Source organism: Hyperoodon ampullatus, assembly GCF_949752795.1.
Source record: "Hyperoodon ampullatus genome assembly, chromosome: 15".
NCBI lineage: Eukaryota > Metazoa > Chordata > Mammalia > Artiodactyla > Ziphiidae > Hyperoodon > Hyperoodon ampullatus.
Window position 1 is genome coordinate 26,348,540 of NC_136928.1, and position 17,609 is coordinate 26,366,148.

General features: G+C 51.3%; 1 protein-coding gene across 1 annotated transcript in view; it reads left to right on the top strand.

The window, feature by feature from the left end:
• Nucleotides 1-3,017: 3,017 nt before the first annotated feature.
• Nucleotides 3,018-17,609, top strand: part of RAB11FIP5 (RAB11 family interacting protein 5) — a gene marked incomplete at both ends in the record, with an annotated part of 34,575 nt that continues 19,983 nt past the window's right edge. The window contains 1 exon segment of the mRNA XM_079721181.1: nucleotides 3,018-3,448. Coding sequence (XP_079577307.1) covers nucleotides 3,018-3,448 — 431 coding nt within the window.

The window sequence follows — 17,609 nt, forward strand, 5'->3', positions numbered from 1 at the left end:
TACCTCAGTTTCTTCATCTGTAAAATGGGTATGACAACATTTCCTGCTTTGTTGACTTTAGATGATGTAGTGCTTAGGTGACCAACAAGCTAGGTGTGAGGGCAGAGTACCAGAGGCAGTAGAGTCACTCAGACCTGAGTTCAAGTCCACTCTCTGCAATTTTCCAGTTAGAAACTTGGGGAAAATCACCCAAACTTTAGCTGCTTTAGCTTCCTCATCCGTGAAGCTGAGAGTAGCAACAGCACCTGCCTTAAATGGTTGTCTTCAGGGGTAAATGAGGTAGTACATATAAAGTAGATGTGATGCTAGGACCAGGATTCCACAGCCCACAGGTTTAACCATTACAGTACAGTTGCCTCACAATCATAATGCATATAAAACAACATATAGTGTAGAGAAAAGACTGGAAAGCCATACAACAAATTGTTAACAGTGTTTATTTCTGAACAGTGAGATTCTAATCTATCACAATCATAATGCGTATAAAACAACATATAGTGTAAAGACTGGAAAGCAATACAACAAATTGTTAACTGTTTATTTCTGAACAGTGAGATTCTAACCTATTTTTATTTCCTTCTTTATATTTTTCTGTATTTTCCAAATAACTTATAATCAGAAAAAAAACGATATATGATGTTCAGATGCTTTGAGATCATTTGTGATGGTTTCCACTGCGTTAAAATCTTTGACAGGGGCTTCCCTGGTGGCGCAGTTGTTGAGAGTCCGCCTGCCGATGCAGGGGCCACGGTTCGTGCCCCGGTCCGGGACGATCCCACATGCCGCGGAGCGGCTGGGCCCGTGAGCCATGGCCGCTGAGCCTGCGCGTGCGGAGCCTGTGCTCCGCAACGGGAGAGGCCACAACAGTGAGAGGCCCGCGTAACGCAAAAAAAAAAAAAAAAAAAAAAAATCTTTGGAAATATTTTCTCATGTAATCTTCTCAGCAACTGTTTAAAGTAGGAATCATTATCCCCATTTTCTAGATCAGGAAACAAGGCTGAGAGGTTAGAGAGCTGACTTAATCTTCAGGTCTTATTGCTGCTAAGTGGCAGAGAGCCAAGATCCATAGGCAGATCTGTCTGTCTCCAAAGCCAGGTGCTGTCCACAGGGATGCTGGGCTATGGGGCTGTGTGGAGAACTCCTCCACCCCATTTTGATCACAGTTAAGGTGGAAGGTTGTTAGGATTGAGCCTTGGTGCTTATGCTCCCATGAGTCTCAGGTGCCCGGTATACAACCATATTCCTGGTAGAGGACATGGCCCGGAAAGTGGGATTTTTGGCATCCTCCTTTCACAGCATAAAAAGTCAAGAGGTACTGTGGAGTCTCCCCAAGAAGAAATAAAGGTTTCCACTATCAAGGTATCCAATAGAGGAACTAAAAAAAAGCGTAACTACATAAGATTGAGGGAGAGAAGTGGGTGTGAGCTAAATCATTATCTATCATAGGAAGAAGACAATAGATAATGGCCAGTCCTGATAACTCTAGATATAGTTATGTAAGCATTTTATGTAGAAATATGGAGGTAACTACCAGGCCTGAAAACACAAATGGCTATAAGTGGCTATCCCTGGAATGAGGGGTGGAAAGGGAATTTTTTGCTTTTCATCATAAGCGTTTCTGTTCCATTTGATTTTTTTCCTTTATTTTATTATTTTGTTTTTAGCTGTGTGTTACATGTTTTCTAAAAAAATACTATTTTTAATACAGGTTCTGAAAGTTAAAAAGTACAGACTTTGGGGTCATCTGTGTGGATTCACATCCCACCTCTGCCAGTTACGGATCTTGGGCAGGTCAACTTCCCTAAGCTGCGACTTTACCTTCCTGAAAATAAGGATAAAAACCATACTTACCCCAGAGGGTTGTTTTGGGGATAAAATGAGGTAACGCATGTAAAGCACACGGACCAGCATTGGCTGAAATTCAGCATCAGTAATTATTAACCATTGTTATCATTATTAATAATAAACCAAGCGTGCAAGTAATACCCAGGGCTTTGCACATAGTAGGCACTTAATGAGTGTATGTAATTGTTTAAAATCTCCACCAGAGCCTATAATTTCCCCCAACTCGTGACGCATAAGCCCCAGCGGTCCGAGTGAACACTTAAATACTGATGTGGTTACTCATTTGTTCATCACTCTGTTCTCCGCCGCAGTGTCCGCAGAGGGCAAGCCCAGCTCCCTGGACTCCCGCGCCAGGTTCTGGCTGCACACGTGATTCCTCCCGCGCGCGGAGGTGGGAGACAGCGGCAGCTCACCCGCTTTCAGGTCGCTGATGTGGGGCCATCACGTGGCGCAGAGTGAATCACTTCTGGCTTCACGCAGGCATCTTCCCAGGCAGGGGCGGGCTGGAGGAGGGGGAGTGCCGCTCGAGACTGGGGAGCAGCCCGGGTCCGCATCGCTCCCACTTGCCAGCGCCAAGGGGATGGCCATGCCGGGAGGGACGGGGCGGGGCAGTTTTAGGGCTACAGCTTTCCGGAGCAGGGACGTCTTGAAGGACGACTTGGGATTGGCCGGGAGACGCGGAGCGGGCATTTCATACCCGGCCGAGGGTGCCGCGCTGCCCGCAGGCGAGGCGGCGTTTCCTGGGGGCCAACGCGGGAGCCCCCCTCCCCCCGCAGAGGCCTTGCGCCCCGCCCACGGTCCTCGCGGCGCTCAGCTACCCTCCAGCTCCAGGCTGGTGTGCAGCAAACGGGGCGAAGGCGTGCGGGCCACCGTCCCCAAGCTCTGCCGCACCTCCGCGCGGGTACGGGTTAGGTCGCGAGTCGCGGGACGCCGGCCGCTAGGCGGGGCGGGAGGCGGGGCGCTGACGTCGCGGCGCGGCCGGCGGCCGGGAGGCGGGGAGGCAGCGGCCGGCTCGGCCCAGCCCAGCCCGCAGCTGCGGCGGCCGAGCCTGTGGGCGGCGGCGGCGCTCCGAGCCGGCTCCTGACCACCCTCCGCCGCTGCCCAGTTTCTCACTTGGTCCGGGTGTCCACGCCTGGTTCGGCCAGCCCTCACCCGTCGCCGCTTCCCCCGCCATGGCCCTGGTACGGGGCGCCGAGACGGCGGCTGGGCCCTCCCGCTGGCTACCCACGCACGTCCAGGTGACGGTGCTGCGGGCCCGCGGGCTGCGGGGCAAGAGCTCGGGCGCGGGCAGCACCAGCGACGCGTATACGGTGATCCAGGTGGGCCGTGAGAAGTACAGCACGTCGGTGGTAGAGAAGACGCTGGGATGCCCCGAGTGGCGCGAAGAGTGCTCCTTCGAGCTGCCGCCCGGCGCCCTGGACGGCCTGCTGCGGGCGCAGGAGACCGACGCGGGCCCGGCGCCCTGGGCCACGGGCTCCGCCGCCGCCTGCCAGCTAGTGCTTACCACCATGCACCGCTCGCTCATCGGCGTCGACAAGTTCCTGGGCCAGGCCGTGGTGGCGCTGGACGAGGTCTTCGGCGCAGGCCGCGCCCAGCACACACAGTGAGTGAGGGGCGCGGGGGAGCGGAAACAGTTAAGGGCCTCTTGGGGCGTGGCTGGGGAGACGCAGGACCCCGAACCTCGCCCTGGGCGGTGCGCCCTTTTGCCTAGCGCTCAAGGGCATAAACCGACAAGTTGGTTCTTCGCATATCGGGGTCTCCTTCCGATCCCCAAATGTGCGCTGGGCTGTGCTTGGCCGCTGGTGTGTCCTTGGAAGGCCGGGGGGAGGTGAGAATGGTGGCCTACTGTTAGGAGTAGATTGTCAAGTAAAGTTAGGAGTGGGATCCAGAGACTCTTGGACTGTGGGAACCTCAAGAAGGAAAATCTTGGGGCCATTCCCAGGGCCTCCGGACCTGTTTCACTTTCCTCGAAGGGGAGGGGAACTGCCTTCGGGCGCCTGTTCCACACCAGGCCCGAAGGGGAATGGGGAGGCCCTGTCTCGCCCTGTGAGGGAAAGAAGGTGCAGGGTTGTCCTCGAGGAGGGCAGAGGTTGAACGGAGGCGCCCCACCAAATCTAGAGACTGCAGAGGGCATCTGCTTCTTGCCTGGTACTCGGATGGCCTCTGTTGATTGAGACGCCCCCTCTTCTTCCCTTCTGTGTCTCTGGTTTGAGAACAGGAGACCCTCTCAGTAAAGGAAGGAAACGCTTTAATCAGGCTTCAAGCATCTTGCCTGAGGTGGAGGCAGCACGTGCTTAATGGACAGCAGGAGACAAACTCTCAGTCACTTAAACCTAGAAGGGCCAGAGGGTTTACCAGTGGGTTTTTAAAAATCATTTATTTTGGCAGCGTTTAACTTTCCCTGTGTTAAGATCAAGGCTTCAGGCTTGGAGCCTCATTTCCTGTTTTGGGCTTGGGCAGGATCCGGAAGCCTGTCCGCGGGGCTGACAACCTGCCGTGGGTCACTCAAGTGGTTAACTAGGGTGACGCCACCCCTAGGCCCATGGGCCCTGGATGGGGAGGGTAAGGGGTTGGGGACAGTTGCTGGAAAGGTTTACCCAAGTGGAATGGCATCCAACTGAGTAAATCTAGGAAGGCTTGCTGGAGAAGGATGAGCCTGGTACAGACCCAAATGAAAGCAGGATTTGGATAGAAAAGGATCTGACCTTGAACATTTCAAAAATGTGGGTAGAGAAGGCCTTCATGGCTCTTTGCAGCCTGGGATGGGAAACGGGTTAGCACAGGGCAGGTTTGGGCAGGGCTGTGACTTAGCTCCATCTCCCCCTCCTCTGGCCTTCTCTCCTTCCCTCATGACTTGCTGTTTGGTTGCTGGGTGTGGATCATGTGGTATAGTTTGGCCCTTGTTTTGTTTTTTTCCTCCCCTTTTCTGTCCTTTCCCTCTTGCCTGGCTCAGGGAGCCCAAGGGGGTGGGGGTGAGGCAGAAAGCTCTTCTCTGGCTCTCGTAGTCCTTTCTTCTTCTGAAGAGGCTCCTGTCCCCAAATTCATTCCACCCCTTTCTTTCTCAGTCCTTCAGTCTCCATCTCTCAGCTAATCTGACCCGACTGGTAGATAATACATCTCGGGCTGGGGTGGGGGGCACTAGAGGGGAGACTAAGGGGCAGACAGAAAAAGTCTCAGCTTGTGGGGAGTGGCTTCTGTGAGGTCAGTGACTTGCGCGGGGTGGGGGAGGGGCTTTGATTTTTTTTCAGTTCCTGCTCTTGCTTTCTTCTTGGCCTCTGGATCTTCCTTAACTGAGCTATGTCTGTCGGCCCATGTGCGCCTGTTTGCAGCCAAGGACAGTCCCCTTGATCTGAATGGGAGCCTTAATTTACTTTATAGAAGTCATCTTTTCCACCAGGATCTTTCCACACCCACCTGGCTGCCTTTCCTCTGATGCATTGACCTGGGTTATTTATAGAACCTGGAGGGGGCAGGAGGAGGGGGACTTGTAGTGGGCAGCGGAAAAGTCTGTGAAATCAGCCTGATCTTTTAGTTTACTGGACCAAACAGCATGCCCACCTTCAGAGGGTGAGGGCTGCTGCCCCCACTCCGGTTTGCACCTTCCACCTCTGGCTCTCATGGCCACCCTTGGTGGCCTTTCCTGGAGCACCTTGGCGTGAGCTGTTAAGATAGTGAGTCTGCACATTTTCCAGTGGGGAGAGGACTCGGGTGTGCCCTCCTCAGCTTTGGATAATGGTGGCAGAGAACTCCAGGAGAGCACATGATAGCCCTGTGTTGCCCAGACAGAACTCCATTGAGGAAAGGCAGTCTCACGGTTAAGCGGAGGGGCCTGCGGAGTTGCAGATTCCCTTCCAAACCTGCCACCTTGTGGCCAGTCAAGTAAACTCTTGGTGCCTCAGTTTTCTCATCTGTAAAATGGGGCTAATTTATACCTTGACAGGATTGATGTAATGGATGAAATGAGTATGTAATTAGAGCATCTAGTGCAGTTCCTGGATATGGCTTGTGGTCAGTGAACAGCAGTGATGGTGGAGGGAGGTTTTAGTAGCCTGGTAGCTGTGACCTGGGAGATGTCCCCTGTCTCCGAGGAGCCTCTCATGTGATAGGAGGAGGTAATACAGAACTTAGCATAGTCCTGGAAAGCCCCAGGACTATGGTGGCCGGGTACTCACAGAAGTATGAGAGCTCTTCATGAAATGAGCTGGCCCTTCACAGCCCTCCACTACTCTCTTTGCTGCCAGAGGCTTGAGAATTAGGGCTAGTCTTGTGAGACCTCTGCAGTTCTGAAGCCACGCTCAGATCAGCTTGCAGCTCTGCAGCTGTCCTCCGTGGCAGGGCAACATAGTGTTTAAGAATGTGGAGACTGAGGTTTCACTCTCAGTTCTATCACTTATTAGCAGGCAAGTTACTTAACCTGCTTCCTCATTTCTCAAAAGGTAACACATGATAACAATCATAGAGTTGTACAAATTAAATAAGACAGCATCTCTAAAAGCCTTAGTATCATTTTAGACACATAACAAGCTTTCAAGATATTAGTGTGGGTTACTCTCAGGGCCCTCCTTATGTGAGGGTGGTGATGATGGGGGCTGGGGTTCTAGGTGCCTCAACAGCCCCCAAAGCTCCTTTGTTAGTGGGGTGCTCTTTGAGGTGAGGGATTTCACTGGAGGCTTCCAACTGATTGAAGAGAAAATTGTCAAAACAACATGTAATGTAATACACAAGGAAACTAATTATAACCGTCTCCCCTCAGTAAAGCCATACATGGATCATCATGGGTCTTAAAATCCCAATAGCTGCTTCTTTCTTTATTTATTTGGCCATGCTGTGCTGCTTGCAGGATCTTAGTTCCCCAACCAGGGATCAAACCCGGGCCCCTGCAGTGAAAGCGCCGAGTCCTAACCACTGGACCGCCTGGGAATTCCCTCTTTAGCTTCTTTAGATGCGTCCTTTCTGGTTTTTACTTCAGCACCATCCATAGTACTCCCCAGTGCGTGCTCGTGTGGAGTAAAATGATCCCTTCTGTATATAGCCCCCTTCCTGGGCCTGTTGGATGGATGGTTAGAGTCTGGCCCCTTGGGAAGGCCAAGTCTGTGGGCTCAGTTTGGATTAAAACGTGACCATGGGCAGGCTGAAAGTGTGGCCCCCTAAGAGGCTCTGTCAGCCCTGGTCTGACGTGTCTCATTGATTTTAGGAGGGCCTATGGGAGGCCTGTGGCTGAGGAGGACTTAGGTTGGAGACCAGAGCTTTCTGCCTGGCTGGTGGTGGTGGCCTGAGACCTCGAGGAGGGTGGGCTTGGGGGCAATGGGAGAGGCAACTGAGGCAAATGCAGCCTGCTGGCCTAAGGTAGACCTAAGGTGGGCATGGTCTTTGAGGGCTTCCATCTGTCCCTTAGCCTCCAGATGGCCTGTGCATTACTGTTGTAGGTAGATGGTGCATGACCCACAGCCTTATCATGTTTCCGGATGTGACTGCACCCCAGGAAGCAGCTGAGGCCACGAGGGTCCTTGGCTTTGGCTTCTGCTCCAACCCCCGACCTGGCTGCTGGGCAAGTCTGCTTTGGCCGCCGGGAAGGGTGTGGCTGTACTTAAAAGCAGTAGTTAGGACGGAGGCTGCATCTCCCTGAGTTATGGGGCAGTTTTTATCTGGGGTTGATTGAGCAGCAGCGTCTGGGGAGTGGGGAGTGACTCTTCCGTCAGACTGAGCGGCTTCCCCTTCCCTCTGCATCTGGCCCCGTTCTCCCCTCCCTGCAGGCAGCCAGGGACAGGCGCAGCTCAGCAGAGCTCCATCCTAGCGACCTTGAGGGCTGTCCCTTTCTTCTGATGGGGGCTGTCTACCCTCTTTTTATTGCTGCCACCCTGGTGCTGTGACGCGCTCTCCAGCGATGCGAAACAGGCTGGTCTGGCCTCGTCCAGATGTTTCCCCTGCCCTTCCCACCCTGTGCTGGGACAGATAATTAACACAATGACAGGAGCTCTGTGTGCTCTCTGGGAATCAGTACCCTATTTTTTCCTGTGCGGGGCAACCTCTGCAAAATAGTGTGGTCATGAAGAAGCTTTGCCCTTCCCCACAGCCAAGTAATAAAAATAAGTCCGCGATGTGGGTCCTTTATGCACCTGGCAGTCCTGTTAAGGAAGAGTCTGATGGCTTTGCCCTTACTGAGTTGGCCTGTGGGGGTGGCCCTGGGCCCCGGTCTCTCTGCAGTGAGCAGAATAAGCAAGTTCAGCTCCCAGGAAGCAGCGCTACAGGGAGGGGCTTTGTCACGGGGCCACCTTGACCTTCAGCTGACCCTGGGTGTGGCGAGGGGAAGCACAGCCCTTAATCATGGAATTCTTAGGTCAGAACTGGAAGAGGGCTTAGAAGTGTGGAAATTGAGGCTGGGGAGGGAGAGTGACAGGCTCTCAGCTACTCAGCAGTTAGGGAGGGTGGGGCTCTGTGTGGTTTCTCTTAGGCCCTGACAGCCTGAAGAGCTGTCAGATTTGGGATAAGGAAGAGATGGCATTTGGGAACCCGAGTGCATCCCAAGGTTTCTGTGGAAGTGCCTGAGAGGTTTTAGGGAGAGAGGGACATTTCAGCTGGGACAGGGAGGGAGCCTTGGGGCTTCTCTGAGACCTGGAGGGACGTCTAATCCACAGGCCTTTCTGCCTGGGCAGAGGCCGAGGGAGGCCACTGGTTGGGTGGGAAGTTCAAAGGAGGGGAGGACATGGACACAGCAGCCCGCATGCCCAGAGGGTGCAGTCTTATTAGGAGGACGGACCCCCACGTTTGGAGGAAGGGCCATAGCCAGCTGCCGTATTTTGGGGCCTAGCCAGGGAGCACTGGAGATGTTCAGAGCAGACGGAAGCCCTGCGCTCAGCTCTGGTCAGGGAAGGCCTCCCTGAGGAGTAGATGTACACCGGACCTGTCAGGCTGGCCATCAGAGATCCCGGTCTGCCACCCCACCTTCTCTGATTTCCCATATGGACAGCGTGTAGCACTCCTTTTTGGAGGATTGTCATTGCCTTGTTTGTCTAGCATATCATTTATTAAGCTCTTTTTAGGTGCTGGCACTGTCCTAAGGATTTGACTTACATCAGCTTATAGCAAGCCCTTGAGGTGTAGGTACTGTTACTGTGTTTAACGAGTGAAGTAACTGAGGCACATAGAGGTGAAGTGACTTTTTTTTTTAAAGATTTTTTCTTTTGATGTGGACCGTTTTTAAAGTCTTTATTGAATTTGTTACAGTATTGCTTCTGTGTTATGTTTTGGTTTCTTGGCCGCAGGGCATGTGGGATCTTAGCTCCCCGACCAGGGATTGAACCTGCACCCCCTTTGTTGGAAGGCAAAGTCCTATCCACTGGACCACCAGGGAAGCCCTAAAGTGGCTTTTCTAAAGGCACACAGTACATGGCAGTCAGGATTTGTACTGAGACAGCCTGGCTCCTGATTCTGTGCTCTTTGCCACCGTGCTGTAACACCCATCTGAGTCTTCTCCCATGTTTCCCAGGATTCAGCTTTGCATGGAAGTTGGTGCTCAGCAGCTACCCTCCTTAGGGTTCCTCTCTCCTCCCCAAAGCCTATCTCTTTGGTTAGGCTTGGGGGCTCTGGAAGCATGACCTGCTTCTCCTGTGTGAGGCCTTGGCTGGTAGGGGTAAGTGCATTTAGTCTGCAGCTCCGTGTCTGGTCATATCTTTCTCAGGGGATGGGGGTGTTGCCTGGTACATTGGGAAAGAGGGTATCACTGCCACTAGACTGTCTCACAGGAGCCGGGGGAGGCCTGGAAAGCTCTGCCTTGGCCCCGGGCACCGCCCCCCCCACCCCAGAGAGGTTTGCTCCCATTGACTTGTACAGTAGAGCTGGGCTTGGGATCATCAACAGATATAAGACTTCCTGACCTTTCCTAAGAAATCACATGCTTGTTTTACTGTGACAGAACACTCTGAGCCATCCATTCTTCCTCCTACAGTCATGCAGTGGTTTGCTTTTTTTTTTTCCCCCTTTCTTTTGTTCAACATCTAGGAAGCAATTACTGGGCAACCACTGTGCCTAGGTCAGGGCTTTGGAGGAAACATAAGAAAGAAGATATATAGCCCTTTCCGTAGAAGGGCAAAAATATGTTTGAGACAAGACTTAACACAAGAAGGATAATTAACCAACAAAGCAGCATATACAAAATATGAGAGAAGGAAAGGGTCAGAGGAAGGACCAACTCACCAGGGTTGGAGTGATCAGGGTGGGCTGCCTGTAGGAGGCTGGACCTTGAATGACAGGTGGGGCGTGGTGGGGGCTGGGTGAGTTTCTGGGAGGGAGACCCAGAAGGGAGGGAAGGAAGGGAAGGTGAATGTGGTGGGGCTGAGCCAAGAGAGGGAGTGGAGGGGAGCCAAGCTTAGTTTCCTATGTGCCTCTCTCAGCAAAACAACCTGGCTTTCTTTACTTCTTATTTCTTTTTGAGTAGTTTACCTGGTTCAAAATTCTAAAGATACATACGGTACACAGTGAAAAATCTCCCTTGTCCCGACCTTGAGTCACCCAGCTCCTCTCTTCAGAAGCAGTCAACATTACCAGTTCTCATATGCTTTTAAAAGCCAACGCGTTATAGATTTCTTCTCCCTCTCCCATTGTGTTTGCACAAGTGCAGCCTTCTTCACACACACACAGGTCTGAACCTATGATGAGTCTGGCTTCCCCACACAGGGCTATTATTGCTTGTCTCCACCTGTTTCAAGTCTGAACTGAGACCCTGGCAGGAAGACAGCCACTACTTAGTTTTGTCCTCTGTGACTCAAGACCCTGTTTGGAGTGAATATGGGGTTAGGAGCAAACTGGGGAGGGGAGTTTGGTTAAGTAGAATTTCTTCCGTATTCCCTTGTCTCCCCTGGGAGAGGTCATCCTGCCGGTTTTCTCCTTTCTCTTGGGCGGGGTCATCACTCTTTGGTCCTGGGCCACCTCGCTCCCAGGGGGCTGATGACAGCCTATAAAAGGCCCTGAGAGACAATAAACCCAAATCTTTTTTTTTTTTTTTTTTTTTTTTTTTTTTTTTTTGCGTTACGCGGGCCTCTCACTGTTGTGGCCTCCCCCGTTGCGGAGCGCAGGCTCCGGACGCGCAGGCTCAGCAGCCATGGCTCACGGGCCCAGCCGCTCTGCGGCATGTGGGATCTTCCCAGACCGGGGCACGAACCCGTGTCCCCTGCATCGGCAGGCGGACTCTCAACCACTGTGCCACCTGGAAAGCCCAAACCCAAATCTTTACGTGTGGGTTGGCCTACTTTTCAGAGTGCTTTCCCAGCGTCACCTCACTTCCTTCTTCCCTGAGGGCAGGGAGGGTGACCCCCATTTTTACTGATGTCAAGACTGGGGTCTCAGGAGTGGAATGACCGATCCAAGGTCACATGATTCATTAGTGGCAGCCAGCTTTCTAACCTCCCGAGCCCAATGCTTTTTCCCTACATCATGCTTTCAACTATACATACTTCTATTGCTGTGTGGTTAGACTTGTCTCCAAGCAGGCGTGGCTCCCTGGCCTCTGTCCAAGGCAAGCTGACAAAGAGACAAAACTTTGGAGCCTACAGCAGCAGGAGGGATGAGGACTGGCTGAGATGTTTGTGCCCAGGAGGGAGGGAGGCTGGTCCTGGCTGGGGTCTGAGGTGAGCTGAGCAAGCCGTGCCCATGGAGCCAGGGGTAACTAATGAAATGATGGTTCTGGGCTCCAAGGACTGTTGGTGCCGGCACAGAGCCAGAGTAGGTGATAAAAGGCCTGATAAGAGGCACTGTCCTCTCCTGCAGTTGTGTCTGGCTTGCAGTTTTACCGTGGATACCAAATCAAAGGCAGGATGAGCTTGTGAGGGTTGGGAGCCATAAAGGATTGGCCTGCGGCCCACGCATCTCCTATCTGATCGTGTGTGAGGAGGACTGCCTGAGTGGGGGATTTGGAGAGGAGGGCAGGCATCTAGATGGAGGAGCCTCAGGGGAAAAGGCTTTTCCAGCTGTCTCTTCAAACTCCATAATGTAATACAGTTTTAGCTGACATTTCTCCCTGCCCCTAACTGGCTTATTTTATCACCCTTCTTTTACAGAGGTGAAGTGGGTGGTTGAAAGCCACTTTGTAAGTCAGATCCAGGACTAGAACCTGGGTCTCCTGTCTTCCAACCCTTGCGTTTTTCCACTATTCCTTTAAAATAAATTTTTCTTTTCCACTTATTTTTGGTACTGAAGCTAAGCCCTGCCAATGCCATCTCATTTATCCAGCAGGTGTTAGAAGGTATTCCATGTATCAGGCCCTTTCCCTGGGTTGGGGGGCATAAAAGGTGAGTCACATTTTGTGCCGTCGGTAAGCAGTGAGAGCACAGGTGGAGCGGCCACTGCAGGGGACGAAGAGGGGCACTTGCAGAAGGGCACTCCGGCCCCTCCTACCTTCCCCATTGCTCCTGTCCTAGTTTAGGCAGGTTTTTTTTTTTTTTTTTAACATCTCCTCTAGACTGTTAGCATAGCTGCTACAGCATTTTTGTAAGCCAGAATGCCAATTTATTAATTTAGGATGAGAAATAACTGCTGAGGCACAAGGAGTTGCCTGGGTCAGCCTGGCCGTGGGACCTGTCCCGGGTTGGCCGGCTCTGTGCTGGTTTCTGCTGCCCCTTTCCCTGCTGTCCTTTGCTCTTCCTACAGCACAGCAGCCATAGGTCTTATCCTTGTTTCCTACCCTGTAGTGCTCTTCCAGGCCCAGAATAAGGCCACAGCTCTTTAGCATGACGTTTGGGGCAGTCTCCTCTGCTCCAAAGCACCTTTCTGCCCATCTTCACCTCTCCAGCCCTGGGCATCTGTGTATTCTGTTCCTCCCACCTGGAATGTCTCTTCACCTGCTTCCTTGCCTCCTGACCCATTGTTCAAGGCCCAGTATGAATGTTACATCTGTCAATGAAAATCATCAATAAGCAACCTATAATAAGAATAGAAAAGAGTTTTCTTTGAGCCAAACAGAGGACTAGCCTGGATGCCCACTTCCCAGATTACTCTGAGAAACTGCTCTGGAGAAGCATGGTTTCCAGCACAGTTTTATATCTTGTCAGAACAAAGAACATTAAATAAGTCAGGGATACTGTACATTTCAAGAAAACACACACACACACACACACACACACACACACACACACAGATCAGCATCATGTACACAGCAAGTCAGAATGACCTTGCACCTGGGAAAGGAGTCTTATCAAAGGAGTACCAGCATTGGTGTCCCAGGAAGATAAGCATTTAATCTTTATTTTTAAAGGATGGACATTCTTTACTTTTGGTCAGTGTGTCCTTTTCTCTAATAATTAAAGCAGATGTACAATGTATGTTTGATAGACCACAAACAGGCTATTTTAGTTAGCATAAGATTCAAGTTAGCTCATAGATAAGCCAGAATGACCTCCCTATATCTCAATATGTGAAAATTTCTTTTATCATGTCCTTCACTACTCCTCCCCAAATTGTCTTCCCTTTAACCTTCCTGTGCATTTTATTTGTGCATTTTTGTGGTGTTAATCACCTTCTTCCTTTATTTATGTAGCTATCTTATTTCCCCACCAAGATGTAAGCTTCTGGAGGACTTCTCCCTTTCTTATTCTGGCAAATACTTGGGAAACGTTTTGAGCCTGGCTGAGGCCTCCTCTGGTTGGATGGGATTTCACTGGCGAGTTCCCTGTGCCTCTGAGACTTTGTGAGTGTCGGGATGGGCTGTCAGGATCTCACACGCCACGCCCTGTGCTGAGGCTACTGAGATGAGTAGATAGTTAGCACAAGGCTCAGGGATTCAACCAGGAGCAGGGCTCAGTCATAGGACAGGGAGAAAAAAGCCTGTGTCCTGGCCAAAGGCTACCCGCTGACCTCCACAGGGATCGAATAGAAAGACCCTGTTAGTCTCAAGTGGGACCAGAAGGGGAGTATAGATGAGTCAATAGGTGTTTCCAACCATCTCCAACAGATGCGGGTGCTTATTATTATTTTTTTTAATAAATTTATTTTATTTTTGGCTGCATTGGGTCTTCGTTGCTGTGCGCGGGCTTTCTCTAGTTGCAGTGAGTGGGGGCTACTCCTCGTTGCGGTGCGCGGACTTCTCATCACAGTGGCTTCTCTTGTTGCGGAGCACCGGCTCTAGGCACTCAGGCTTCAGTAGTTGTGGCTCGTGGGCTCAGTAGTTGTGGCTCGTGGGCTCTAGAGCACAGGCTCAGTAGTTGTGGAGCACGGGCTTAGTTGCTCCGTGGCATGTGGGATCTTCCTGGACCAGGGCTTGAACCCATGTCCCCTGCATTGGCAGGTGGATTCTTGACCACTGTGCCACCAGGGAAGCCCCACGGGTGCTTTTTAAAAAACATAATCATGATGCTTGTATCACACACACAAAATCAACAGTTCCTTAATAACCATCCAATCAATATCCAGTCCATATTTAAATTCCCTTAATATCAGAACTGTCTCTTCATAGGTGGTTTGTTGAATCAGGATCCAAACAGGGCTCCCTCCCATACTGTGCCTGGTTGTTAAGTCTCCCAGGGTAACAGTTCCCTCTTGTTTCATACCCTTACCTGAAAGAGGAGCTGAATCACTTGTCCTTGAGAACATCCCACATTGCAGCTGATGGGTTTCTGCCAAAGCAGAAATTGCAGGGCCTTGGGAGCCTGGGGAAACGGGGACAGGATGAACAGTCTCTGAAGGCTTCAGGCCTTTTGAGAGCAAATGATTTCATCAGTACAGTGTTGCTTGAAGTGGCTGATGGCTGGCCGGCCTGGATTAGGAATTTGGGTTAGATTGTTATGTCCATCAGAATGTTATGGACAGATATCTTGGTGTCTTCTCCTAGAGTTTTCCCCAGCATCTACTTTTTGAGTTGCAGTCTCTTCCTCTCTGGAACCCTGCAGCCCCTATTTGTACTGACTCCCTAGAGAAGCTGGATGGGGGAGGGTTAGGCCAGGAAAGGAGAAATGGATCAGTATGTCTTTCCTTCACGTTGGTTCTTCACTTTTCATTCTAGAAGATTCTCCAGCCAGTACACTGGGCAGCACAACTGTCTTCTCAGGGCCTCTTGGCTTCCTTTGTCTTGGGGTGGGGTTCAATTCCTACAACTGTCAGATTTGCAAGCCCCTCATCCCCAGCATGGTGGGAGCTGTTCCCTAGCCTGAGGTAAGACCTGTCTCTGAAGAGGCCAGGGCAGCCACGGCCAGAAGAGAGAAGCTGCAGACCTGGTGGGCTGTAGCCATAGCAGGTAAGGCTCAGGTGAGCACCAGCCCAGTTACATCAGAGATTGTGGTATTGGGGACATGAGGAAAACAAGCTACAGGAGCAGCCTGCTCCCTGACTAGCAGGTGCACCCAGCTGTTTTTGTTTCTCCGGAGTCACCTTCATTGGCATGCAGGGTGTTTGAAGGTCAGACTGAGCACTGTGGCATGACGCTCGGGTGCCGCAGGGCCTTTGGCCAGTTCCTCGCCCCTTACCAGGCCCCTGCAAGGCCCTCTCATACCCAGCAGGACATGAGGTGCAGTATCTATCATCTGATTTGAGATCTCAGCCTGGGAGCCGTGCGTTGGGGCAGGAAGGGGAAGACATGCACTCAAGTGTGTGTTTTGCAGCGAGCCTTACAGAGGCAGCGCATCCCAAGCAGTGAGAGCGGCACCGCCCACCTCCTTCTCTGGGAACTACATTCAGCACCTCACATCAAGCCCTCGCCTTAGCTTTGAACTGTATCTGTAAGCGTCTGTGCTTTATCTTTATTTATTTTGTGCATCCGTTAGCAAGATGTGTCCTAAGGTAACTGCTTCTTCACTTTATGCCGTTCCAGCTTACGAAAGGTTTCATAGGAATGCTCCACTTTTGGATAGCAGGGGAAACCTGTAACTTTAAAGTTCAAAGTAGTGATGAGTATAAACAATATTTTGCGACATCTGCAGCAACTGTAATGTGGTATGAAAATATCGGTTTCTCTTGGTGACATATTCATAGGTACTGCTGCTATACCACTACTGTTGCAAAAATTCATAATTGAAGGAAATACTAAATTTCAGTTAGAGATTAGGGGAAATAAAGATGTAATTTTTCTCCCATCTAACACAGGCCCCCTGTTTCAGAGAAATCCTTTGGTTGGGCAGGGACGTGGGGTTTCTGGGCCCAGGTGTGTGGTGTGTTGCACTTGCAGAGGGAGGCATTCTAGTGCAGTGACCAAGGCCGGAGGCCCTGGAGACAGGGAGCCTGGGTTCAAATCCTGGTTCCCTGTGTACTAAAAAGAAGCATCTGACTTAACCCTATGGACTTCTCTCTGCCCTAGTGTTTGCATCTGCAAAAATATATAAGAACTAACACTTGTGTGGCGCTTCCTGTGTGCCAGGCCCTGTTCTGAGTGCTTCACCTGTAATCTATGCAATTGTCAGAGTGGTCTTGTGACGGGATTGGACACCCATTACCCCCATTTTATAGGCAGGTGTGGAAATGCATAGAGAGACTGGGTGACCCACTCCAGGTCGCACAGCTGGCGTGTGATGGGCTGGGGCTTACGCCAGGCAGCCTGGCTCCAGAGTCCATGCTGGAGCCACTCTCGAGGTCTGCTTCCCACACCTGCCTCCTGGGGCTGTTAAGAGGATGACTGGAATCTGATTTGGTGTGTTGAGTGCTTAGTATAGCACCTGCACACAGTAGGTGCTAAAAGAGAGGTATGGTTGTTAATGGTGATAAGATTAGGGCCCTAGTGATGGGCTAGAGTGGGGTCAACACCCGACCTCCATTCAGGAAGTGGGCACTTCCCAGATCTGGTTGGTGTATTCTATCAGGGAAGTTACTGAGATTCTTTGCTCAGGAATGGGGGATGAGGACTTCAGTGTTAAAGAAGGTGCCCTTTTGGAACTGTCTGTCCCCATGAAGGCTGGCACGTGGCTCCTTCCTCAGGAGGCTCTTTTTGGAGACAGGGGGCACCCTCTTTGCTCTGGGAGCTTCTGGTCTCACGGTTAAGACCTGTGGGTTTGTGATGATAGAAACATTACACAGTTGTTCAGTTGTGAACAGGGACAAACAAGTTCCTAAGTTAATTCATAGATTAATTTGTTAGTTCATTGAAAATATATTTGAGTGTCCACTCTTTTAAGTCTGGTGACACACAGATGAGCAGAATAAATTTCCTGCCTGTAGAGCAGGGGAAGACAGACATTAAACAGCCGTGTATACATACATCATTTTACTGTGTGGGATACACACACACACACACACACACACACACACACACACACACACACCCCTGTGTCAGGTAGTATTAATTATGGTAAAGAAATAAACTGGGTAAGGGGCAGCTGTAGTTGGGGCACTCAGGGAAGACTAAGGAGATTCAGATGAACTGAGACCTGATGTGAGTGAGTAAGTGAGTGAACTGTGGCCTGAAGATCTGGGCCTGTGTCTCAGGTAGAGGGAAAAGCAAGAGCAGTGGCCTGGAGATGGGGACACTGAAGGCCAGTGTGGGATGAGAAATGCAGAGAATCAGAAGAGCCGGCACCCAAAGGATGAGCCCTTTCCGCCATGCTGAGGAGTGGGGTGTGATGTGCTCCAGTTTCACCTACCTGCTGGGTGAAGCATGGATGGCAGGGAGGCAGGTGAGCAGGGAACTGTAATGTTCAGCAGGGAGATGTTGGTGGACCGGTACTGTAGGGTGACAGTGGTGAGAGGGGTTGAATTCTGGGTATAATTGGTTGGTAGAGCTAAGTTTAGATGTAGGGTGTGAGGGGGAAAAAGAGACAAGGATGGTTCCTGGGTTAGGGGTGTGAAATAAATGA